At 39.8% G+C, this 26821-nt stretch overlaps 1 protein-coding gene across 4 annotated transcripts in view; it reads left to right on the top strand.

The window, feature by feature from the left end:
• Positions 1–26821, top strand: part of LOC111156359 (epidermal growth factor) — a 100971-nt gene that overhangs the window by 53286 nt on the left and 20864 nt on the right. For all 4 annotated transcript variants that reach the window (XM_022517157.1, XM_022517186.1, XM_022517175.1 and 1 more), the window contains 9 exons: positions 4502–4624; positions 5514–5639; positions 6728–6864; positions 8919–9067; positions 13325–13429; positions 14689–14912; positions 18861–19028; positions 19918–20067; positions 23407–23517. In XM_022517157.1, the coding sequence (XP_022372865.1) occupies positions 4502–4624; positions 5514–5639; positions 6728–6864; positions 8919–9067; positions 13325–13429; positions 14689–14912; positions 18861–19028; positions 19918–20067; positions 23407–23517 (1293 nt within the window). The remainder of the gene's footprint in view (positions 1–4501; positions 4625–5513; positions 5640–6727; positions 6865–8918; positions 9068–13324; positions 13430–14688; positions 14913–18860; positions 19029–19917; positions 20068–23406; positions 23518–26821) is intronic.

Raw genomic sequence — 26821 nt, 5'->3', positions numbered from 1 at the left:
GTAAGTATTGAGAGATATGAATTTAGTGCCATTATATTGCCTGTAAGGTGACTGTTATTGTATATTGTCTCTGTTCCTTTCTGATCTACTACTGTTAGGGTCTCTCTTTGCTTAGAGGACCCCTTTCAATATTTCCTGTAGAGCTGGTTTGGTGTTTGCAAATTCTTTCAGTTTTTGTTTGTCCTGGAAGCTTTTAATCTCTCCTTCTATTTTCAATGATAGCCTAGCTGGATATAGTATTCTTGGCTGCATGGTTTTCTCGTTTAGTGCTCTGAATATATCATGCCAGCTCTTTCTGGCCTGCCAGGTCTCTGTGGATAAGTCTGCTGCCAATCTAATATTTTTACCATTATATGTTACAGACTTCTTTTCCCGGGCTGCTTTCAGGATTTTCTCTTTGTCACTAAGACTTGTAAATTTTACTATTAGGTGACGGGGTGTGGACCTATTCTTATTGATTTTGAGGGGGGTTCTCTGAACCTCCTGGATTTTGATGCTTGTTCCCTTTGCCATATTGGGGAAATTCTCTCCAATAATTCTCTCCAATATACCTTCTGCTCCCCTCTCTCTTTCTTCTTCTTCTGGAATCCCAATTATTCTAATGTTGTTTCATCTTATGGTGTCACTTATCTCTCGAATTCTCCCCTCGTGGTCCAGTAGCTGTTTGTCCCTCTTTCGCTCAGCTTCTTTATTCTCTGTCATTTGGTCTTCTATATCGCTAATTCTTTCTTCTGCCTCATTTATCCTAGCAGTGAGAGCCTCCATTTTTGATTGCACCTCATTAATAGCTTTTTTGATTTCAACTTGGTTAGATTTTAGTTCTTTTATTTCTCCAGAAAGGGCTTTTATCTCTCCAGAGAGGGTTTCTCTAATATCTTCCATGCGTTTTTCTAGCCTGGCTAGAACCTTGAGAATCGTCATTCTGAACTCTAGATCTGACATATTACCAATGTCTGTATTGATAAGATCCCTAGCCTTCGGTACTGCCTCTTGTTCTTTTTTTTGTGGTGAATTTTTCCACCTTGTCATTTTGTCCAGATAAGAGTATATGAAGGAGGAAGTAAAATACTAAAAGGGTGGCAACAACCCCAGGAAAATATGCTTTAACCAAATCAGAAGAGATCCCAAATCGTGAGGGGGGAGAAAGGGGATAAAAAGAGGTTCAGAAAGAAGAAAAAAATGAAACAATTAAAAGAAGAAAACGAATAAAGAAAAAATATAAAAAGGAAAAAAAAATATATATATATTAGATAAACTAGTTAAAAAACGTTAAAAAAGAAAAGGGTAAAAGTTAAAAAAATTTAGCAGAAGAAGAGAAAAAAAATTGAAAAAGAAAAAAAAATTAAATTAACTGCAAGCCTGAAGAATCATGGGGAGAAAGCCATGAGTTCCGTGCTTTGCTTTCTCCTCCTCTGGAATTCCGCTGCTCTCCTTGGTATTGAAACTGCACTCCTTGGTAGGTGAACTTGGTCCTGGCTGGGTTTCTTGTTGATCTTCTGGGGGAGGGGCCTGTTGTAGTGATTCTCAAGTGTCTTTGCCCTTAGTGGAGTTGCACCGCCCTTACCAGGGGCCGGGCTGAGTAATCCCCTCGGGTTTGCTTTCGGGAGCTTTTGTTCCCTGAGCTCTTTCCATAGAGTTCCGGAGGACGGGAATGAAGATGGCGGCCTCCCAGTCTCTGGCTCAGAGGAGCCGAGAGCCCGGGGCCCCACTCCTCAGTGCGCCCTCAGAGAACAGCGCCCAATTACTCCCATCACCCTGGCCTCTGGCCGCGCTCCGAGCTGACCGAGCCTGCGACCAGTTCAAGGTAACCCCGAGCTTAGAGCTCACTCCTCGGCTCTGTCTCTGTAGCCGGCTTCCCTGTTCTAATACCTGTAAGCTCTGCGACACTCAGACACCCCCGATCCTTCTGTGACCCTGCGGGACCTGAGGCCACTCTGACCCTGCGTGGGCTTCACCCCGGTTAAGCCTCTGGAGTGATGTCCCTCAGCGGAACAGACTTTTAAAAGTCCTGATTCTGTGCTCCATTGCTCCGCTGCTTGCCGGGAGCCGGCCCCTCCCCCCGCGGTCTATCTTCCCGTCGCTTTGGATTCACTTCTCCGCCAGTCCTACCTTTCAGAAAGTGGTTGATTTTCTGCTTCTAGAATTGCTGTTCTTCTTCTCTTGGATCTCCCACTGGATTTGTAGGTGTTTGCAATCTTTAGATAAGCTATCTAGCTGATCTCCCACTACCTGAAGTAATCTCAGCCTGCTACTTCTCCGCCATCTTGACTCCTCCCCTCTCAAGATAGAATTCTTACATTAAAATCAAGATAAATGTTGAATTTTTTTTTCTTCCTTTATTTATATAAGTAAATGATATGGTTCCTTAACATTTTCCAAAGATGAATGGTGAGTGTTTTTTAAAAATTAATTATTATGAAGTCATGGGTGTTTAACATTTTTAATATGGTTCAACCTATCACAGTTGTTGTCCTTACCGATGAGCAAATTGTTTTCTCCTTGGCCAGTGGGAGCCTCTTCAAAGACCCCAGTAGTCTTCAAAAGTTGCCTTGTTATCTCATAGGACATACTTTCCAGGCTTATCTTGTATATTCTCTGTTCTAGACGTGGTATTTGCAATTTCTTAAAGAGCAGTGCTCCTTTTTAATGAGAAAATTATATTTAGAGAACATACCTGCTATTAAGTTAGTCATTGTGTCTATCCTTTTGGGGCATCAGAGCTAGGAATACACTTTTTAAAAAGAGAAATATGGGGACACCTGGGTGGCTCAGTTAGTTAAGCGGCTGCCTTCAGCTCAGGTCATGATCCCAGGATTCTGGGATCGAGCCCCACATTGGGCTCCCTGCTCAGCAGGGAGCCTACTTCTCCCTCTTCCTCTGCTTGCTGCTCCCCCTACTTGTGCTCTATCTCTGTCAAAAAAATAAATAAAATCTTAAAAAATAAAAAAATAAAATAAATAAAAAGAGAAATATGCTATGAATGTATACAGACACACCCATTTTCAATTTAGGATCACATACTCAGGTCCCTCCTATAGATTTCTTATTGAATCTACTAACATAGCTAAGTAGAAATTAATGTTTAAAACCATGTATATTGTCTAGTCCTGTTTCAGAGATGATAGTGAATAGGTCAGTCTGAGTGTCAAAGTGCTTATGGCATTTGAGGCTTTTAAAAATAGATAGATGGTAATGAGTTTTTTGGAAATCAAGCACATTTGTGCTTGTCTGTGGAATTTGCCCTTCTTCTCATACCATGTGATTTACCTGTTGCAAATATACATAAGTGCATGATGTTAATCTGTTATGGAATCCACTGCGTGCCAAGCATGTCATGCATAATCTCACTTGATTGTCAAAACTTCTAAGACCTCTATGGTACACATATTTTATATTTTAATCTTTGATTTACTTGGAATTTATTTTGATGTATGGTGTAAGGTAGGGGTTTAACTTTTGCCTCAAATCGTTTCTCGGTTATTTCTGTGCCATATCAGATGATCTTTCACATGCTCCATGGTTTAAAATAACATTACCACAGGGGCCCTTAGGTGGCTCAATCAGTTAAGCATCTGGACTCTTGGTTTTGGCTCAGGTCATGATCTCATGGGTCCTGGGATTGCATGAGGCTCTGTGCTCAGCAGGGAGTCCACTTGAAGATTCTGTCCCCTCCCACTCCTGCAACTCATGCATGCATGCGCTCATGCTCGCTCTCTCTCAAATAAATAAATAAATCTTTAAAAAAAAAACCCTCTATTACATACTACATTCTTATACATACTTGAGTCTTTTCTAAATTGAGTTTTCTATCTGGTTCTGTTTCTATCTGTTTCTATCCTCTCTGTCTAATCCTGCACTCATTTAGTTAATGCTCCTTTATGATACATTTTGATGTTTGTTCAGAGCCTCTCATTCTCTTCCTACACCTAACCACACTCATACAATGTTCTTCATTTTTTTTTTTTACATATACAAGTAGTTTTCCAGATGAACTTGTAAACCATTTAAGTTCCATTTAAAATATTTTGATGACTGGGGCACCTGGGTGGCTCAGTGGGTTAAAGCCTCTGCCTTCGGCTCGGGTCATGATCCCAGAGTCCTGGGATCGAGCCCTGCATCGGGATCTCTGCTCGGCGGGGAGCCTTCTTCCTCCTCTCTCTTTGCCTGCCTCTCTGCCTACTTGTGCTCTCTCTCTGTCAAATAGATAAATAAAATCTTTCAAAAAAATATTTTGATGACTAGTAACTTTGAAAATATTGGACATAAAAGAAACTTAGAGGAAGCTAGAAGCACTTTCCAAAATAAGGTCTTTCTTTAATTTTTTTAGATTTGAGATCCTTCTTTATTTTTACATCTCTCTTACCATAGCATTTCATAAATGTCTGATCCTTGATTTAACTTACTCTTTTTAGCATAGCATTTTTGTTAGCAGTTGATTTTGCTAAATTTTCACAAATCTGATTTAACACTAATCTTGACCTTATGCTTCTTCATTAATTAGAATTAATTTCCTGTCCAAGCAATATATCCAAGTGTAGCTATGACTGTGTTCTGACATCAGATGGTCCCGTATGTTTCTGTCCTGAAGGCTCAGTGCTTGAGACAGATGGAAAAACATGTAGTGGTAAGTTTATTGACCTTTTGTTTGTTTGCAAACATTAGTTTTTGGAGTGACACCTAAAGATTGATCTTATTTGTAAAGGAGAAGAGACTTTCCAACATTACACATTAAAAGATATTTGTGCAACAGAGTAACATATACATTTATATCAGGTTTTTGTTGACATATTTTCTGTTTTAGACAGCATGGTGTAGTAGTTAAGGGCAAGGGCTTTGAAATCAGACAGCTCTGAGGTAGTACTACCTGTTGGTAGCAGTGTTATTTTGGACTAGTTACTTGCCCTTCTTTAGTCTCATTTTTTTCATCTGTAGAAGTTAGTCAGCCCTGCTTCCTGGATTTGTGGCCAGCATCGAACAAGATGATGGGTGCAGAGTTTTTAGCCTATTCCTTGCAACTAACAAATACCTCTCTACTTCATCTTCATAGAGACTTAAGCATATAGCAGGCTAGATGTAACTTAGAGTTAGCATAAGAGCTATATGTGGCTTTTTTAAAAAACAAAGAAAGCAAAAAAATTCACGAGTCCAAAAATATATGTGAGAAGAAAATATATTACTCACTAGCAAGAGTTGAACCAGTTGTCAAACTCATCAAAATATATTCCTTATTCCAGCCGCTGTCAGCGCACTGGTCTTCAAACTCAGTGGTAGAACGGAGGACAGGGGCTGTTGCCATGTGAAGGGTTAACATTCAAGCTATAAGGTTAAAGGAAAATAGAATATGGTGACAAATTTCCTCCTAGTCTCTGAAAAATGACCTTGATTGCAGCAGTATAAAATATTGTGGAAATGGTTTTAAAAACCCTCACATATTGGGCTCCCTCAATGTTTTGATGAAAAATTGTTATATTTTTGAATGACATGGTGTCATCAGCAAGTGCTTGTTCTCATAGGCTGTTCATCACCTGATAATGGTGGGTGTAGCCAGCTCTGCCTCCCTCTCAGCCCAGTCTCCTGGGAATGTGGTTGCTTTCCTGGGTATGACCTACAACTGGACAAAAAAAGCTGTGTGGCATCAGGTTAGTGTTGTGGATGTTTGAAAGTGTATCTCTGCAAAAAGATTATATGAGAACACTTTATTGAGAAAGATGGGGAATTAAATTGTGTTTGGCTTCTGAGTGGAGCGTCTGATTTTTTTATTTTTCTGGAAACAGAAAATGAATCACATTGTCAATATAAATAAGAATCACATAAATAAATAATTATATTTTTGAGGAATGTTTCTAGTTTATCAGCACTCAGCAAAGATTTGCCATTACATCAAGTATGGCATTCCAGTATATGCGAAAATCATGACCAGAACTGTTTTAAAAGACTTCATAGTTTAGAGGAGTTTAATAAATATTTGTTGATTGATTTGACTTCCATCTCTTCAGAGAATGTAACAGTCATAATACTTTGACAAATTCTGTCCTTTTTATGTCAAGATTTAATATGCAGTTGAATGCTTGAATAATTTTTTCATCTGCTGACATTCTATCTCCTGTGTCCTTCAACAACCTTGGATTCCTAGATTTATATCAAATTGATGTTATCTCTCCTGAGGTTCATTATGCTTATAATCTGGGGTAACATAATGAGGAGCCTGCAAAGTTTGCCTTAGACCCCAATACTCTTAAGTTCTCAGGGCCTTCGTGAATATAGCATAATCTGAACTCGAAAATTATCAGGGGTCTTGTTAATAACTCGAATAATAATGCCCCCCTTTCAGAAGTGCCCGGGTCAGAGAAGTGTATTTATCCCGACATGAATTAATAATATCTGCTAACATTAATATGTTTCCATATGTGTGAATCAAGAAGATTATGGCACTAAGACTTGCATCATCTAGCTACGGTGCTGGCTATTTAATGCCGGCTCTTTTTATAAGTAATTTGCATTTTAAAAGCAGGTACCTAGACAGAGGGGAATCCAGTAAAATGGAATTCTGGTAAAATGTCTCCTCATAGGAGAAAACTTCTTCCCGGTCTTAACCTACACCACACTGGTGGGATATTAAGTAGGTAAGAACTGCAGAAAGAGGGCACGATGAAAAGGAGAAGTCAGAAGTGCTTATTGAGTTCCAAGGCATATTTTAAATGGAGGCATACTTGAATTTGGTTAACAGGACCACAGCCATTTTTACTGTTTGCCAATTCTCAAGATATTCGACGCTTGCATTTTGATGGAACAGAGTATGGAACCCTGCTCAGCCAGCAGATGGGAACGGTTTTTGCCCTTGATCACGACCCCGTGGAAAATAAGGTATGGCTTTGTCGTTGAACAGAGGTGGCTATGCCTTACGGACAGAGTAGAGGATTTTATCCCAGCAGATGACCTGAGCTACTTGAAAATCCTCTGCTAAGTTCAGAATGATTAGGTGCAGAGAAATGTAGATACAGACACTGGAGCGTAATTTGGGAACTGTTAAGGGCTCTCCTATTCTCATAACCCTACCCTGGCTCTTACTGTGACTCAGCTATTTTATTGGAAATGATTGAGTAGGCTCTTAAATTTAGTCTCCTCTTTGGAGATGAGGTTGGGAGGCTAGCACAGTGCTGTACCCAGGGGGGACTACCATAAATAAGTTCTCCGTTATTTGCCAATAGCGGAAGCGGTGGGAGGCTGGGGTGGGTTATATTTGTGCTAGGTTAGAATGTGCTTGAAATGATATGGTGTCTTCTGGAGTTTAATCCTATGGTAGTTATACATTTACATAGCTATTAATTAATTATTTAGTTATGACTAGATAGTGCATTCATTCCTAGAGTTTTAAACTTTGTATTTCGGTGTCTTCCTGATTTGAAGCAGTCTGGTAAACGGTCAAAGGAGACAGTGAAACAGATTGGTTGTGTTTAATTGCTATGGTTTGGTAGCCAAATATGACTCTTTTTGCAAAGAGAAGCTTTATACTTAAACACTAACAAAAAAAAAATCTTTCTTTTCCTTGAACTGAATCTATATGACTTCCTGGAAGAATTATATTAATAGAAAGAAAATAACTAATAGGAACAAAATCAGTTCAAGATTCATTTGTTACCGAACTAGTTTTTTTTTTTTTTTTTTTTTTTACTGACATAGTCAGCATTTATAAGGTGACTAAAGAGACCTAGAAGAACTTGCAGTCATGTGGCTGCTTTTCATTTCCCTTGTCAAGTTCTCCTGTCCCTGCTCTTCAAACTGGGGTCCTTGGACCGGCGGCATTGTTATCGCCTGGGGCTTGTTAGTACTGCGGACTTCCAGGCTCCACCTCTGACCTCTGAAGCAGAGTCTGCATTTTAACAAGATTTCCAGGTGATTCGGGTGTACACCTGAGTTTGAGAAGAGCTCTAGCTTAGTGTTTTTTAATAGAAGTACCCATTTTTGTCTTATGGAATAGAACCTTTTCTGTTTCATCTATAGTGAAAGATGATACCCCTTTGGTTAATGAATTACCACTTCATGAACATTCTCATCATTGATTATAAGTTTACGTACATATATCTACTCAGCTAAAGTCCACAAATGCTATCATTAAATGGTCAGCTGACCCACGGCAGTTTTTAACACTCTCACAAAAATTCTTGTACCCGTTGGCTAGTCTGCATAGGAGAGTGAAAAAGAGCTTTGCACTTGCAAGTTAATGTTCTGTTGAAGATGGATTAATTAAAATGCAATTAAATATGGTTAGAGATGAAAGAAATGTTAACAAATATCTAGTTTAACTTTGTCGTTTTTCCAGTTGAGAAGATAGATTTTAATGACTTGGCCAACTCAATTAAAACAAAGAAGGGTCTGAACTGGGAGACAAACCTGTGTCTCCAGACTTGTAGGGAAGTGTAGGGCTGTGGGTTGAGCAGTGGAAGACATAGCCCAGCTTGTATCCTCCACTAAACTGTTCATCGTTGCTCCCTTTCAGGCTGTAGAAGCCATTAGAGTTCAAGTACAATGGCTTGGTTATTGACCAATTATCAAAGTTTAACAAATTACCCAGTAGTAATAGAAATATGTGCCAGGCATAGGGATAGATCTATATCTATATGTATATAAATGTACACAGATATAGGTATATCTCCTTTTTGGATTCATATTATTATCCCCACTTAACCAATGAGGACACTGAGGGTCTGAGACCTGGAGGAAGCTGCTTATGTTTACTCACATCTGGGAAGCAGCAGAGGTGAAATGTGGAATTCCATTGCAAGTGTGTCTATCTCCAAAGCCAAGTTCTTAGTGGTCGCACTATATGATCTTAAGATTTACTAACCATGTCTGTATATGTATTCCACATTAATTTTTAAAAACAAATCAGATAGAAATGCCTGTGTTCTTTTTCGTAGATCTATTTCGCCCATACAGCCCTGAAGTGGATAGAGAGAGCTAATATGGATGGTTCCCAGCGAGAAAGGCTTATTGAGGAAACTATAGATGTGCCAGAAGGTCTTGCCATAGATTGGATTGAGCGTAAATTCTACTGGACGGACAGGGGGTATGCTTCCTCCTTCACTTGTAAGCCACGTGGGATGGGAATGAGGCATAAGTGATAGCGCTAGTCTCAGCCTCCGCTTTGAACCCGAGAGAATATTGCTGGGCACTTGGGTGGTACTGGAGGAAAGATGCCTCTGATGCTGTCCACATTCCCTCCACTCCCCCCACACTACCAGGCAGGGTGGTCCTCGTTTCATCAAGACTGGATCTGTATCCAAGGGACAATTGTGAGGACCAAGCAAGGAACCTAGGCTTTTGATCTTCAGGCTGTGATCAGAGAAAGGCAAAGCCTGTCTGAATACAATCACTGAGCATCCTCTGAGCATCTGCTCTGGATACCCCATATCCTCAGTAACGTGGGCAAATGCTTGTTCCACGTATCAGTATAAGAGATGTAGAAAGAAGGTGGTGCATAAATAATTGCCAAATGAAGGGTGTGCACACCTGGAAGGGCTTGGAAGAGGCTCCAGGAATCAGCTAGCCCCACCCCCTCACTGTACAGACCAGAAGGCACATGTTGTCTCCTCGTGAATAAGCATGAAAGGAGGGAGCAAGGCTGAACGTGGGAGTTATGAGCCAAGTCTTCATGAGAGTAGAGAGATGGTCTACTTGCCCTGATGCTGGCTTTCCCAGAACTAGAGAGAAGCTAGGCTGTTCCTGTCCTCTGGGCGTACTGCTCCCCTGGCTGTAGAGGGGCAGGTGTGCTTGGTGTGTATGTGGCTTGTGTGAACCCAAGGAATGGTGGTGGTGGGAGGAGGGTAGGGAAAGGAAGTGGCTGCGTCTTTTCTCTGTGCTATTGAGGGCCACTCCTTGCTTCTGAGAGTGGCCGCTAACCGCAGAGAACAGGCAGCTGTCACAAGATGGTATGAGAAATTCTCTGTGCTTTAGGATGTTTGATCAGAGCACTTAAAGCCACAGAGTGTAATGGTAGTCAACCTATGCAACTATGTTAAAGTGAAAGAAGGTAGAATTAATTAGGATTTCACCTCTAGGAAGTCAGTGGTCCCAATCCAGAAGGAGAAGTCCCAGGGAACAGATTTATAGACCTGGGGGTAGTTTTCCTATGTCCCAGAAATTTTTTTTGGTCTGGATAATCCATGGGAGACAAATGGTGTTTTAAAAATGAGCCAGATGTATGGCATGGTGTACAGTTATCAATAACATGGTACTTTTATATTCACAGTAGTCCATTTTCATTCATTCATTCATTTTTGTTCGTTTACTTAAACACATCTTTATTCCTTTATTCTTTGCATATTTATTTATTGAATATCTGAAATGCATCATATGTTATCCTAAGAGCTTTATAGTCATGACACTGTGAATCCCAACAAGGTAAGTTTTCTTATCCCCAATTTAAAGATGAAAAAACCTGGGAATTAAAGAGGTAAGGTAGCTTCCCCAATGGCAAGCAGCCAGCAAGAAGTAGATCTGGAGTTTTAGTTGTAGTAATGATAAAAATCATAATAACAGCCTCCTCTGTGTGGAACCTACTTAAAAGGATGTTTTAAAATGTCAATTGTGTATAATAACAGAGTTTGTCTGCGGCTGTTCCCAGAAAGGTAAACATTGATCCTGACAGCAGATGTCAGCCGCTCTTGGCCTCTCCAAGGATGCCAGGTCTCCTCATATTTCCTGCATTTGCATGGCACCTTTAATTTTCAGTGTTTGATTAATGGCCCCATGGTACCTATTGCAAGACAATGCCTTCAGGAGATAGTCAGGCACCTCTGTGGGCTGGAGAATCAGACCTCAACTTCCCTAGTTCACGGACTTCAGTAATAACAAGCCCTTCTAAGTCCTCTTCCCTCTAATGGCAGCTGTTAAAAGGAAACCTTTAATTTGTCTGGAAATGAGAGGTTTATAGCTTGAAAACCTCGATATTAGCTAGAAATTGGATTGAAATAATTGAGATTCCAAGCTCATGATATTAGATTATATGGTAACTCTTAGCCAATTGAAAGAACCAGAGCAGATGCTTACAGTTTATATTGGCTGAGGAAAAGACCTACTCACATTAACATCTCACTGTAGGAAGGAAGCTAATTGATCATTCTACTGGCAGTGCTATCATTTAGCATTAAGGAATCCTGATTCTTAAAGTCAAATGCCCAGCAAAAATGAATTAGGAGGGCAAAAATATATGTTTGCTCATGATTTATACCTCCTGGGAGGTATAAATCACTCTTCCAGGGCTCTGGGTGGACAAATCTTGGCCTGTCCACAGGGTGGGTTTTGGGGCATCCCAGAGGCATTGAGACCAATTAGATCATGGAAAAAAAGAGAAAGATGCTGCATTAGATCAACGGTCTTGCTTGAACTCGTGTGTACCCAGATGTCCATGCTTGTCTTTGCTTTCTCATCACTTACACTGGAGTTAGAGGTTTGCTTTCTGGCTGAATGAAAAGAAGTGTATTACTGGGTGAGCCCCTGGGGAGCTGTGAAAGTAAATTCCAGAAATCCTGCCTAAGACAGCTCCAGCGTCAGGAGCTTACATCCGTCTTGATTCTCATCAGTTCACTCCTGCTCAAAACAGTAAGAATTTAGAGATGATGTAGCTGTGAGATCAGAACTAACAGTTTTCTCTCCCCTGGTCACAAGCAAGTGGCCTCAGAATTCCTTCCCTCCCACTCAGGGAAAGGCTCAGTGACAGTTGACACATCGAGTTCAAAAATACCTTCCAGCTGGCAGTACCTTGGCGATGGATCACTTCATCTGGAAATAGAATTATCTTTTAAGAGTGGCTCTGTTGTGCAAATGGCTTCCAGTTATCCAGTGCCCTGAGTTGGTGGTTTGTACCATGTACTTGACCAGCACAGGCTCTGAGCCATTTTTGCCTTTGCCTCGCTCCCACACAGAAACTATGAGGAGGACTATATGAAACCCCTTCCCCACCGAGTGGCTAGAAAGTACACTCACGTAAACCACGCAGAGACCTCCTTAGTGTTTAGTAGAACAGGGAGGAGAGAATAGTTCTGCCCTGTGTTTCTGGTCAGGCCTGTTTTATGTGGACATTGCCCACAAGAGCAAGGGATAGGCCTTCCCAGATGTTGGTTGAATGAATTAAAGATAATTATACTTTCCAGTGTACAGGTAGGGAAACAGGCTGAGCAGATGACACGGGTGGGAGGGAAGGTTCTTATCCTCTCAGCCTGTGGTCCTGCCTGCTCCTGGTTGCTGCTTGGAAGCCCAGGTTAGTAAACAGGGTGAGGCATGCTGGAATAAGGCATCGTTGTCTTGAGTCTGCCACTTGCATTCTTTACGTTCCCTAGACTATACTTCCCTCAACCTCTCCTGTGGTACTCTGAGCTCTATAAGGACAGAGGCAGGATTTTGTTTACTGTTGTCTCTAATGCTTCAGCAAATCTTTGACACACTGTAGGTGCTCAGTAAATACTTACTTGTAATAAAGATCAGTTTAACAAATAGAAAAATCAGGAAATGAGGATTTTCTCCTCTGCCAGATTTCAGAGGGTTTTTTTTTTAAATTTTTAAAATTTATTTATTTGTCAGGGGAGACCACACAAGCAGGGGGAGCAACAGGCAGAGGGAGAAGGAGGCTCCCCACTGAGCAAGAAGCCCAAGGCAGGATTTGATCCCAGGACCCTGGGAGGGTGACCTGAGCTTAAGGCAGACACTTAACCAACTGAGCCACCCAGGCACCCCTATTTTTTTTAATGTAAAGATCAGCAATAATATTTCAGTACTCTTATTTGTCTTAGAATCATATGGGAGAAAACAAAGTCAACAGAAATCTCGCCTCTGCTGTCCTTGTGTTAGCTGCTTCTGTCACCCTTCGAGGCCTACTCTCTCTCCTCCCTGTGACCTGTGACCATGAAGAAGAGAACTGCTCCTCTCTGGCTTTCAGTGGGTTTAGCAGGAGCTGGGAGGTTGTGAAGAAAAGGGGGTCAGTGGTATTTATACTCCTGACTTTGGCCCTGCCAGGCCCCTGACACAGTCCCCTCTTACCTTATCCTTGCACTGTGTATTTTAATTGTGTGGGATAAATACTGGGGTGCTGATTAAAAGGCTGTTTAAAAAAAAATAGAATTCATGGGTGTATATCCTGACATGTGTGTATGTATGTGTGATGACCTTGACTTGTGTTGAGAGTATGTGGCTATGTGGGTAAACACATGTGATGGAGGTAGTTTAGAATGCCTATCTTTGCATTTCAGTAAGTAACAGGGAGAAGGAGTATGTTTGTTTAAAAAGTAAAGTTCATGTAACAAGCTCCTTTTTATTACATGCATCTTAGGAAATCTCTCATTGAAGGGAGTGATTTAAATGGAAAACACCGTGAAATAATCATCAAGGAGGACCTCTCTCAGCCACGAGGAATTGCTGTTCATCCAATGGCCAAGTAAGTATTTGTGAAAATAATGCACTTTCCCATAGGGGTCATGAGAGTTCATGTTTGATGTACTAGTGTCCAAAATTTGTCGTAAGACCTCAGGTGTTCAGGGGAGTCAGAAATCAAGAAAATCCATGAGATTGGTTCAAACTTTCAGAAATGATATAGCTAGCATGACTTCCTCATCCTTTTATGTCTTTCAACTTTCTATTCTTACATAAAAGTTTTGTTATTCCCATAACCTTCCTTTTAAGCCAATTTTTTTAAAAAGAAGTGGGCTATAATTCATTAACCAATTAGATGCAAGCCCACGAAACTACTTTCTTTAAAAATCTACATTATTGCTCTCCTGAACAAAGGATGGTATTCGTATTTCATGCCTTATGAATTCTATTTAGAGGAAACATAAGATGAGTTTGAATGATAGGTCATTCCTAGATTTAGATAACTGGAAATAGAAACCATGAAAGATGAGAGGACTATGTTGGTAATCGTGAATTTGACATATTGGCGAAAAATGTTGGTTTAAGTTTAGAGAATTAAGGAAAATAATGGATTCCTTCCTAGTTGTTAAAAAACAAGGATTAAAAACTAGCCCTATTTTATTTCTAATGGGAATTTTATTATGGTCTATGGGAAATAATATACTGTCATTAATTGATAATTGATTTGGAGCCAGCCATGTGATTTAAAAAGTGAGAATATAACCATCTCTAAACAAACCAATATGAAAGATAATGAATCATATTGACCTAAAAAAATGTGCCTCAGCATCCAATTCATGTAACTTAAAATTGGCCAAGTTAACTGAGTACACTGTATAAAACTAGATAACTGATAAATATGCTATTTCTTTTTATGTTGCAATTTTACATGTATAGTGAGTTTTTAAATGTGTAGCAGAGGGACTGGCTAATAAGATTGTGTTGCCTTTTGCAGCATGAAATGCTAATTTAAGAATATGTTCTTGAACACACTTTCAATTAGTAATATAGTTCAATTTTTCAAACTAATTTCTTTATTTCTTCTTTATCCAATGATCTGAGACTTAATTCAGCATTTCCTGTCCAAGATGCTCTATGTAGACAAGATAATTTTTGCTATTGAGAACATTACATGTCTGGAGTACACTGCTATACTTTCTATATTCCTTGGTGTACCACTTCAGTTTATTCTAAAGTGATTTACATTGACGTTTTCAGTGATGAAAGAATGGAAGAATTTTTTTTCATGCAAATTTTATTTGTTGTATGCTTTCTTGATTAAAGGAAATTATTCTGGACTGATATGGGGATTAAGCCACGAATTGAAAGTTCTTCCCTTCAAGGCGTTGGCCGACTGGTTATAGCTAGTTCTGATCTGGTCTGGCCCAGTGGAATAACAATTGATTACTTAACTGACAAATTGTATTGGTGTGATGCCAAGCTGTCTGTGATCGAAATGGCCAATCTGGATGGTTCAAAACGCCAAAGACTTGTCCAGAACGATGTAGGTGAGGCTTTGGGATGGGTGATCTCTTCCTTTTGTCCTGAGTGTTGACAATTGTTAGATACAAAATGTGTTTACACATACCCACAGACGCACACACACACTCACCCCCCAGACACACCCTTCCCTCAGCCATATATGGCGAGAGAAGTATGGAGACAAACACACTGACAGATTTCTTTGGGGACTTCTGAGCTACAAAGATTACCTTCACATTGGAATACTGGATAAAAACATGATGATTTATAAGCATTTCTTTTTGCCAAGTTTCCCAAAATCAGAAGGAAAATATTAAAAATTTTAAGACCTCTTTGGGGATAAGAACTTTATTAAGTCGTCATTTGTTAGGTTTTAGACAATGTCGTTTGTATAACTGTCATAGTATCACCTTTAGGTATTAATGAATATACATTCATAACCAAAGATTAACATAGTTTTCTTTCCTATTATATTTTCATGGGGTGACATGTATGTTCATAAACATATTAAAATGCTGTAGTCTATGCTGAATGTTAAAAAAGAAATACTGGTGATGTCTGAGGCTCAGTTGGTTAAGCGTGAAACTCTTGGTTTCAGCTCTGGTCATGATCCACAGGTAAAGAGATTGAGCCCTGGGTTGGGCTCCCTGCTCAGTGGGAAGTCTGCTTCCCCTCTGTCCTTACCCCATTCCCGTGAGCCTGAACTCTCTCTCTCTCAGAAATAAATAAATCTTAAAGAGGGAGAGAGAAATACTGAGTATACCAGGAGCCACTGCATTTTCTTGAGCAGGAAATACATATGATAAGACTGGCACCTCCCTGTAAGCACTTAGGTAGCAGTATTAGGGTTGGATTGAAATCTGGAGAGAAGGAAATTAGTCAGGAGGCTACAACTGTTGTCTAGTCAACAGTCGGTGCAGGCCTGAGATAGAACATTGCCATTTCAAAGTAAAATGGAGGACTAGAGTATTAAAAAAAAGTCACTGTGAATGAAAAACTTCAAGAATTTGGTAATAGATTGAATATCAAAATGAGAGTCAGGGAGATGCTGAAGATGCTTCAAAGATTCAGAAGCTGGTTGGTTGAGTAGATGCAAAAAATATGGTCTATCTCTTTTATGAAGAAGCTGATTAATAATTCCATATTTATTTTGTCTATTCTTTTTGGGTTAGAGGAGATGAATTTCTAGATATATACTATACACTAAATTGATCATGATAAGTAAATTTAAAATTGTATATACTTCCAAGATTCCTTAAAAATTAAGGGTATAAGGGGCGCCTGGGTGGCTCAGTGGGTTAAGCCTCTGCCTTCAGCTCAGGTCATGATCTCAGGGTTCTGGGATCAAGCCCTACATTGGGCTCTCTGCTCAGCAGGGAGTCTGCTTCTCCCTTTCTCTTTGCCTGCCTCTGTCTACCTGTGATCTCTGTCTGTCAAAATAAAAAAAAAAAAAAATTAAAGGCATACTTTACAATAAATCATAAGCTTATGTAAGATCATAGACTTTACTCATCCAGGCACTTTATGGAATCATTTTGGGAAGTGGAGATACAGTAGAGAGTAAAACAAAAATGTTTCCTGTGAGGTCATGGGGGGGGCATATATTATTTAAAAAATACATCACCCAAATAAATGGGAAATTATAGCTTTGATACATGAAGGCATAAAAGTATTTGAAGATTCCTAACCAGAATGTAAAGATACCATATGTTAACCCAAAAAGCATAACAGATACTTTGTAAATAATTTCTATGCTTTTGTAATCTGTGACTAATACAATTTCCTGTTAAAAGCCATTATTGATGGACTTTGGGGAGGGAATATGTTGTAGTGAGCACTGGATATTCTATAAGACTCATGAATCACAGACCTGTACCCCGGAAACAAATAATACATTATATGTTAATTGAATTTAAATTAGAAAAAAAGCCATTATCAGATATCTGCTATGAAAAGATCTAAGTGACCATTTCCATCATTACAGTGCCATCTACTGGCATATAAGTAAGTGGTGGCTTCTCGGCTGCTCACTCAGGATTTTTAATGTAAAGATTGAAGAATTCATTCATTCATTCTTTTTTTTTTTTTTTAATGAGAGAGAACGTGCATGGTAGGGACTGGGGAGGGGCAGAAGGCAGAGGAAGAGAGAGAATCTTAAGCAGACTTCAGGCTCAGTGTGGAGCCTGACACAGGGCTCCATCTCACAACTCTGAGATCATGGCCTGAGCCGAAATCGAGAGTTGGATACATAACTGACTGAGCCACCCAGGTGCCCCCGAAGAAATTCATTCTTCACTTAACATTCAACCGTGGCTCTTCTATTTAAAAAACTAACGAAGATTGTTTCTACTGTGAGGTATTTGTTGAAAAACTATAGCTAATTCTCATCAACTATATTTCAGTATTAAAAATAAGAAAAATAAAAATTTTTAAAAAGATTTTAAAAAATAGCTAATTCTGACATGTGCTACAAATGCGTGAACCCTGGAGACATTATGGTGAGTGAAATAAGCCAGGCATAAAAGACAAATACCATATGATTCTATCTACTTGACGTATCTAGAATAGTCACATTCATAGAAAAGTAGAATGAGTGGGGTGGGAAATGGGAAGTTGTGGTTTAATGGATATTAGAGTTTCAGTTTTGCAAGATAAAGTTCTGGAAGTTGGCTGTATAACAAAGTGAATGTACTTAACGCTACTAAAACGTATGCCTAGGTTAAGATGATATATCTTATGTTAGAGGTATTTTGCCATAACAAAAAACCCTCATAGCTATATAAAAATGTCTGTGCTGCATTTATGGCTTTAATTGGGAACAAAAGGCTAGAGACTACTAAGATGTTCATAATGGCTCTGGTCAGTAATGATGGATGGAGACTCATTGTCACCAGCACAAGTCATTTGAGTTTGCTGCCAGAAGAGGGAGACATTCATTCTAACCCACCAAAACCACGGCTCATTTGCAAAAAAACTGGCCTGGGAAATGTGACTGAACTTGATTAAAGGTTCCAAATTTGGGGCTCCCTAGCTTTAGCCTCTAAGCACTTGAGACAGTGTATTACAGCATTTCCCTGCTTACTATAAATACTTGAATATCTTATCAGGGCAGTTCCAGGGGCATGGAGAGGTGGGTTAGTTGAGGTAGGGTCAGAAGAGCCCACTTAGGGGTGATAGGAGCCGTGAAAATGGAGGCAGTAGATAATAAATGACTTTTAATCAGCTTGGCCAAGATGGGAAGGAAAAAGACAAAAGGAAGCTAGAGGGGTCAGGGAGATGGGGATATTAATGAGCTAAGGGAAGGCAGCTAGTAGAAGGGAGAGAGTGAAGATGTAAAAGAAAAGGATAATTAACAGAACAAGGTGTGAGAGAAGGCAGGAAGAATGAGACCAGGAGCACAGGCCAATGCACTAAAACTAGATAACAGGAGAGGCAGGAAAGGAGGTGGGGGTCCAATGCAGGGAAATGTGTTGCTGGAGGTGGGAATTTAAAGAGACTGTTACTGAGTTACTTCGAATTGTTAAAGGTCCTTACAACAACTTGCAAATTTAGCCTACTCCTTATTGTTGCCACTTAAAATACAAGGAACCTAGTGCAAAAACAGGTAAAATAACTTACTGAAGTTTAGTCTATAGTGGCAGAATCACCAAACACAGCATTGCTGCCCTAGCCTCTTCCTTCTTGATATTCTGTCAATCAGCCCACATTCTCCCATGCCCCAAATGCTGTGTGACAATGTGAGCACCTCATACCACCGGGCTCCCCTTCTAGAACAAGGTTCCCTCACCATGTGGGTTTTCCCTGGTTCAGGCATAGGTAGTGGTGTGTGTCTTGCTTAGCAGCTATAGTAAAGGAATGCTTTAGTGTGGGAATCACGTGAGCATGTTGTAAGCCTTGTGCTTTTAAAAAAATATTCATGGCAAAGGCAAGATGTACTTGTCTTGGATTCAGACTTGGATTTAAACTGCTTTCAGGGCACCCTTTTGCTGTGGCTGTGTTTGAGGACCATGTGTGGCTCTCGGATTGGACTATGCCATCGGTAACGAGGGTGAACAAGAGGACGGGCAAAAACTGGGTACGTCTCCGAGGCAGCATGCTGAAGCCCTCATCACTGGTTGTAGTCCATCCATTGGCAAAACCAGGTACACTGGCCATGTCACACAGTGTTTCTTTGGCTGGCATCTGTAACTATTTTAACTGATAGGAGAGGAGGAGGATATGGCAATTCCCACTAATCTGGGTGGATGTTAAGATTTCCTGAGATTTGGATTGGGTTTAATCTGGTAGTAAATTTGGGCTTCATCTTTCCATTCTCATGTTTGCTTCTCCTGACCAGCTTCTACTTAAGTTGCTCCTTTCCAAGGAGTCTTGGGTTAAGGGCACTGAGGGTGGGAATGAGGGATGGGGAGTGATTTAGACCTGCAGTAGAAGCTTCTATCTCGACTGGGGCATTTCCCTACCCCCCGCTGAGAGCGCCAGGGCCTGAACATCATCAATGTCCTGTACTGACTTCCTTTTGGATTGCCCCTTGTTGGTTTGACTAGATTATGAGTCAGCAAATAGGGATCATATCCACCTATCGAGCTTCTTGAACAGAAGTACTGACTATACTGGGGCGCCTGGGTGGCTCAATGGGTTAAGCCTCTGCCTTCGGCTCAGGTCATGATCCCAGGGTCCTGGGATCGCATCGGGCTCTCTGCTCAGTAGGGAGCCTGCTTCCCCCTTTCTCTCTGCCTGTCTCTCTGCCTGTTTGTGATCTCTTTCTCTGTCTGTCAAATAAATACAAAAAAATAGTACTACATAATACACAAAAAAAGTACTGACTATACTCAATAAATATGCACAAGGTAATAGCATTCCAAGCTGATCTTAGAACTGGCTCCATTAGGAAATCTTCTGAAATAGATCTTGATGTAGGTTCCATTTAGATACACTGAAATTTTCCCCCCAAAAGCTGTACTCTGATCTGTATCAATGGCACTTTTTTTGATCTCCAAGCCCGTCTGTGAATGTACCTCTTTTCCCCACAAGGAGCAACGCCCTGCTTACATCAAAATGGAGGCTGTGAACATATTTGCAAAGAGAGGTTTGGAACTGCTCAGTGTTTGTGTCGTGAAGGTTTTGTGAAAGCCCCAGATGGCAAAATGTGTCTGGCTCTGAATGGCCATCAGATACCGGCAGGTAAGATGATAAATTGTATGGTTAAATTATTTTATTTTGGCTCAGGGATATAGTTCTACATCAATCCTCATGCTTCTGCTGATGTTTAATATTTTGTTATTAAAAGCTTCCCTGCTTCAGGGTGTCTGGGTAGCTCAGTCAGTTAAGTGTCGGACTCTTGGTTTCAGCTCAGGTCATGATCACAGGGTGCTGAGATCGAGCCCTGCATTGGGCTCCATGCTGGACGTGGAGCCTGCTTAAAGATTCTCTCTCTCCCTCTGCACCCCCCACACCACCCCCAAAAATACTTTCCTGCTTTTAGGGATGCCCAGTCTTTTTGTTTTGTTTTTCTGCTCTCTTGAGTTTGGGCTTCTTATTAAAGACTAAATTCAGTCGACCCCTTCTAGTTGTAAAACTAACAAACAAAAGATACTATCCAAAACATTGAGTGCCAGTCTCCACCCCTCCCTGGCATTTACAGTGGAGTGGCCCAAACTTGGGGGGAAAAATGCCAGCATTTTACCACCTCAGATAATGTTCAGAGACATTTTGTTTAGACATTTTATGGCCTCAATTTTAGAGGTAGTTATATACAATCCTACCACATAACTGGTCTTAATATGAAAAGCAAAGTCCTTTATAGTAAATAACTTTAGGATAGTAAATAAGTGTAGGGAATGTAGCCTGAGAAGGTTTGGATCCATGTTTAAAAAACTAAGTATGACTTTGAGGCAGAGGAAAGGAAGAAGATATCAAATGTGATGTGTAGCGAGTAGTGCTGATCTGCTTCCCTTGAATGGGGATTTAAGCAGTATTAAAGATTTTTTTTAAATTGGTTTATCTAGTAGGCGTGGTATAAGTTTGGTGATAGATAAGCAGCAAACACAAGGATTGATTATCCATGGACCGGAATTGGAGATTTTGGATTTTCAGAATTTTCCATGGATTGTTGCTTTAGAAAAACAGTGGTCAATATTTTTTGTTTTAGGACTCCTTTACACTCTTTTTAAAAAAAGGTTTATTTATTTCTCTTAGAGAGAGAGAGAATGCGCATGTGCTCAAGTGTGTGTGTGAACAGACTTTCCACTGAGCAGGGAGCCTGACACTGGGGCTCGGGGCCACCACCCTGATTTCATGACCTGAGCCAAAATCAAGAGTCGGACACCAGGTGTCACCCCAGGACCCTTTTTCACTCCTAAACATGACTGAAAACCCCAAAGAGCTTTTGTTAATGTGGGTTATATCTATCAATATGTATAATATTAGAAATTAAAACTTAAAGTTTAAAAAATATGTCCATTATGCTTATAATAATTTTCCAATATGTATGAGCATCACATATTTTTAGGGAAATAAATAACTATTTTCTAAAACTAAAATATACAGTGAGCATAAGGCACTGTTTTGCATATATATCCTAATGTCTGGCTTAATATAGGACAGATGGATTCTCATATCTGCTTCTATGTGAAATCTGTTGCTTTGTTGTTTTGCTTGAAGCCTATGAAGAAAATCTGACCTCACACATGGATTTGGAAAAGAGAGGATTGACCATTTAATAGCTTTTTCAGATGACTTTTTTGTGTATCTTCTTTCAATACTGTGGCAGAACTGGACAGGTCGTAGTTTCTTAAACCATAGTTGCAGTGTGAATCTGAAGCCACACCAAAAACTTTTTGTCACCAGCTATGTTAAAATCCAGTGGTCTATTTTGTACGTTGAGTGACTCTTTTACTAATGCATGATTTTGTGGCGTCATGTTGGTTGTATGAAAATACGGATTGCCTGAGTTGTGCATATCTTCCAAGTGTCACACACACATGTAAATCACATTCATTAATTATTACCATCAAACTCATTAGACAGGTCTTTGAGTTTTGGTATTTTCGGTCAAGCTCAGGGTAGAGAAGAAAAATTTCCAAATTCTACTTTTCACTTGGAAGCTGATATTTTATCATTAGCAATAAGTACTGTCAGTTGTTTTTCTTGAAATGACAGATTCACCTCATTTTTGAGAAAATGCTTGCCAAATTTCTAAGTGTTCATAATAAACTCTGTCAGTCATCCTTCCAAGTGAAAATTATATTCAATGTAAAAAGAGGCTAGTTTCAGCTTGCAGCTCGAAGAGTACACAGTGCTTTTCCTCCAGATGACCAGACAACCATCGTCACTTCATAATGTACCCAGAATGTTTTATATATACTTCCCATTTTGTTATATAGAATTTTAAAGAGCCAAGTATTCCATGGTTGAGATTTTAAAAAATGAATAATACTTAACTGCTTCATCATGGCTCTTCTTAAGTGAGACAGGATTTTTTTTTAAATTTTATTTTTTATAAACATATAATATATTTTTATCCCCAGGGGTACAGGTCTGTGAATCGCCAGGTTTACACACTTCACAGCACTCATCATAGCACATACCCTCCCCAATGTCCATAATCCCACCCCCCCAACCCCCCTCCCCCCATTAACCCTCAGTTTGTTTTGTGAGATTAAGAGTCACTTATGGTTTGTCTCCCTCCCAATCCCATCTTGTTTCATTTACTCTTCTCCTACCCCCTTAACCCCCCATGTTGCATCTCCTCTCCCTCATATCAGGGAGATCATATAAGTGAGACAGGATTTGTTTGTGTATGTGTGTATGTGAATGTGTACAGTGAAGAACATGACTTTTAGTTGAGTTTGGTGCCATAGACTTAATTCATGATAGGATGCCAGCAGTCTTACCTGATGTCCAATGCCACATGTATTTGCATTTTGTGAAAATAGTTTTGACCTTATGGACTCTGTGCATGCAATGGGAACCTGGGGTCCAAGGACCACACTTTGAGAAGTTAGTGTTTTAGGAGATCCATTTTTCCTATGTACTACGGAATTGCATAGGTCCCATGCCTATGTTAAATTATGACTTGTTTATACCCTTACACATTTCTAAATATGGGTAAAATAAGTATTGAAAGTAGCCTAAAGGAGGAGTATACATGGAAGGCAGGTTGGGGAGATCATCTTATTAATTTGTCCTTAGTGATGGTGGGTTGTGATTGTGAGTTGATAATGTCCGTTAGGATTTTAGTATTCTACTCTTATTGTATTTGCTGGTACCTAAAAGAGTCCTGTCTCTTTGCTCTCTGGCTCCCCCAACCCTCAACCATCAAGTGCTCTAGGAGAAACTGGGAGGGTATGGTGTAGCGGGCAAAGTTTTCTAAGTCACCAAAACACTGCTAGTTTCCCTGAATGCTCTTACTGTACAAGTAAGTCTAAACTCAAACAACCAGCACACAGCCGTAGATACAAATTAAGTCCAAGTTTCTTGATCATAAAAGGTACATTAACTGTATCTTTTGATCTTCACTAGGTAGTGAAGCAGATCGAGGAATGCCATTGGATGTCTCATCCAGGAATAGAGGATCTGAAGAGAGCATTACAGAATCTCAGAGTTTGCTAGTGGCTGAGATCATGGTATCAGGTATGAATGAGGAATTCTCCAACATAGCTTTGGTTCCAACAATTTCCAGCCTACTAGTTAGAATCCTGAATTAGCTCTCTAACTTTGGCTAAGCGTACACAAAACAAGTCAAGCGAGACTTTGGACTCAAACTTTGATCTTTTTTTCTGAACCATGTACCTGAGGAAGATGGAACTATGTTAGACTGGACATGAATTTACTCATTGAGAGTCTTTGAGCTGAAACTTCTTTGAAGAAATCTAACTTGGAAACAAGGTGAAAAATAAGATGGAACAGACTGAAGTGTGTCCCCATCCATACCTAGTAATTTAGCCCATCTAGCTAGACTTCCCTTAGTGTGAAAAGTAGATAGTAACTGATAAGCAAATATGGGTTGGTTGCTTCAGCTGCTCCAGAGTTTACAAAGAGCAAATAGTAGAATCGTGTTCTATATTGCACATTTATCACCAGAATGCTAAATAATTTGTTCAGTATGTAACAACTTCAGGGAGCCTAATTCTTTTATACTCTATATTTACTCACGAGGTCAGTGGTTTTCAAACTGGGCTTCACTCAGCCCTAGAACCTCTGCAAGCCTCACCCCTTCTTCACAGCTCTCTACCTGCAATCAGCACAGATCTCTTTTGAAACACTGTATTGATTTATATTTCTAAGATTTTATCTTAACAAAGTATCTATGGCTAAAAATAAGTTTGAAAGCTCCACATTAAGACCTTAGATACACTTAAAGTGCTCATTCAACTTTTGTGGTCTACAGACTACTTTGCCTGTGTAGGAGACGTGGAGACCTCTTCCCTTTCCCTATTTTAAGAACTTATCAGTACAGGGGTGCCTGTGTGGCTCAGTCAGTTAAGTATCCAACTCTTGATTTCAGCTAAGGTCATGATCTCAGGGTTGTGAGGTTGAGCCCTGCATCAGGCTTCCCACTGGGTGTGGAGCCTGCTTAAGATTCTCTCTCCCTCTCTCTTGGTCCCTCTACCTTCTGTCTCAAAAAAAAAAAAAAAAAAAAAGAACTTATCAATAAGATAAAATACACAGATACACAGAGGTGGATATTTTTGGTAATTACAATTTGTATGGAGCTTTGGAGTTTACTAAGTACTTTCCCTCTAAATTAATTTTTTAAAAAAAGATTTCTTTATATATTTGAGAGGGGGTTGGGGAGTGGCAGAGGGAGAGGGAGAGGAGAGAGAACCTCAAGCAGACTCCCTGCTGAGCACAGAGCCCGATCTCACAACCCCAAGATCATGACTTGAGCCAAAATCAAGAGTCGGAAGCTTAACTGACTGAACCACACAGGCACCCCTCTAATTTGATTCTGACCACAACCCATCACTTTACAGATCTGAAAACTGAGACTAAGATATATTAAGATAATGACTTTACCAAAGCTTTGAAAATTATGACCAAATAATTAGTTCATATCAAGAAAAAGCCTAGAAAACACTAGCACATTAGGAATATTACTCATTTAGTGATTATTTATTTGCTACATGCTGTGCTAAGCCCTAGGGATACGATGATGAGCTAAATACAGACCTGTTCTCCAAGGTCATGGTCTGAAGTTGAGAAAAATAAATGATGGGATAAAACAATATAAATAAATATTAACAGTATTGAGAACCATTTCAAAGTTGCTAAGAATCCCTAAATGTTCACAGAGCGTGTTTTGAAAGACTAATGTTTGGGAGACTCAAAGACCAAGGTAATGAGAGATAGTTAATTAGGCACATGGGTGGGATAGTGGAGTGATGAGTATGGAAAACACATACTGTATTAAAGGCTGTATTTGGCTTCATACCTGAGACTAGACTATACCTTGCGCAAAATAGATGGAAATGACTGCCTTTGTGAGAACTGCCTCCTCTTTCCATATCTGAATTGTGTTCTATTTTGTCTTAGTCTATAAAGTTTTAGTTCTAGTGGTGGTAGGCTAAGGGGTCATATTTGTATTTTGTAGTGAGACTTGATTTAAACAAAGTATCTATGCTAAAAACGAGTTTGAAAACTCTAGAATAGATTTTAGGTTAGGATCAATATATTCTTATTCCCCAAAGACATACAGACTGCTATATAGCAAGTAGATCTGTCTACAACAAGGCAAAGAAATTCAATCATAAAAAGATTTCCTTGTCAAGTTTACTAAAATAATGAGTTTTTCTAAGTTCATGAATAAAATGTAAAATTCTGAACATGGCCTGTTGGGTGCTAGCTGAACTAGTCCTTACACACTTCACCAGCCTCTGTGTGGGCCTTTTTGTCCTCGACTTTCTCTGGCCGGCTTCAGTCACACAGGCCTTGCCTATAACAGACAGATGCTGTGTTCCTAGCCCACAGCACTCTTTCTTCACCCATCCAAGTCCTATGTATCCCTGAGATCTCAGCTTCAGATCCCACTTAGAAAGCTTTTCCTAGTCTCCTAAGTGGGTGAGATGAGAGTTATTTCATCTCCCTTAGAACCTGGTGTTGTGGGGCGCTTGGGTGGCTCAGTGGTTTAAGGCCTCTGCCTTCGGCTCAGGTCATGATCCCAGGGTCCTAGGATCGAGCCCCACATCGGGCTCTCTGCTCAGCGGGGAGCCTGCTTCCTCCTCTCTCTCTGCCTGCCTCTCTGCCTACTTGTGATCTCTGCCTGTCAAATAAATAAATAAAATCTTTAAAAAACAAAAAACAAAAAATGAGAACCTGGTGGTGTTTGTTGATAGTGTGTATCACACTTGTACTTCAATAACTAATCGTACAAGACAGCAGAGGCCCTGTCTGTATTCTCCATCACTGTATTTTTGGCTCATATTAGGATCTGGTGTGTGATAGGTACTTTTTAAAAAATTAATTTTAGTAGTTTAACTAATAGGCCCTGGATTCTTTTTCTAATGTCATAAGGCTAATTCTAATTCAGACTGTCATAATACTCTTCTTCTTTATCATCCTTATTTACATATGTATAAAATTTATTATTCTCAGTTTTTTTTAAATCATTTTTCCTCAGTCCTTACAATTATCATTTGAAGTAGACTGGACAAAAAATGTCACCTGTATTTTGCAGAAGAGGGATGTGAAGCCCAGGCACTTATTCCTTCCAGAGCCAGCTTGTGTCAAAAAGAACTTTGGCTCTAGCCCATCCCCTAACCCCCAACATCATATCCAGTGCTTTTCATTATGCAAAAGCTGCCTTGGGGTTTGCAAGTTACCAAATAAATCCTGAATTATATTCTAATTTAAGGCAATTCTGCAAGTGATTTAAAATGTCTTGGGTAATTGGATCTTGTCCACCATATACTGAGCAGCCTAGTGACTTGAGAGCTAG

This window comes from Enhydra lutris, unplaced genomic scaffold (assembly GCF_002288905.1).
Source record: "Enhydra lutris kenyoni isolate GAN:26980312 unplaced genomic scaffold, ASM228890v2 scaffoldscaffold3, whole genome shotgun sequence".
NCBI lineage: Eukaryota > Metazoa > Chordata > Mammalia > Carnivora > Mustelidae > Enhydra > Enhydra lutris.
The sequence above is the reverse complement of the archived record's forward strand: the minus strand, read 5'-3'. Positions and strand labels throughout refer to the sequence as shown.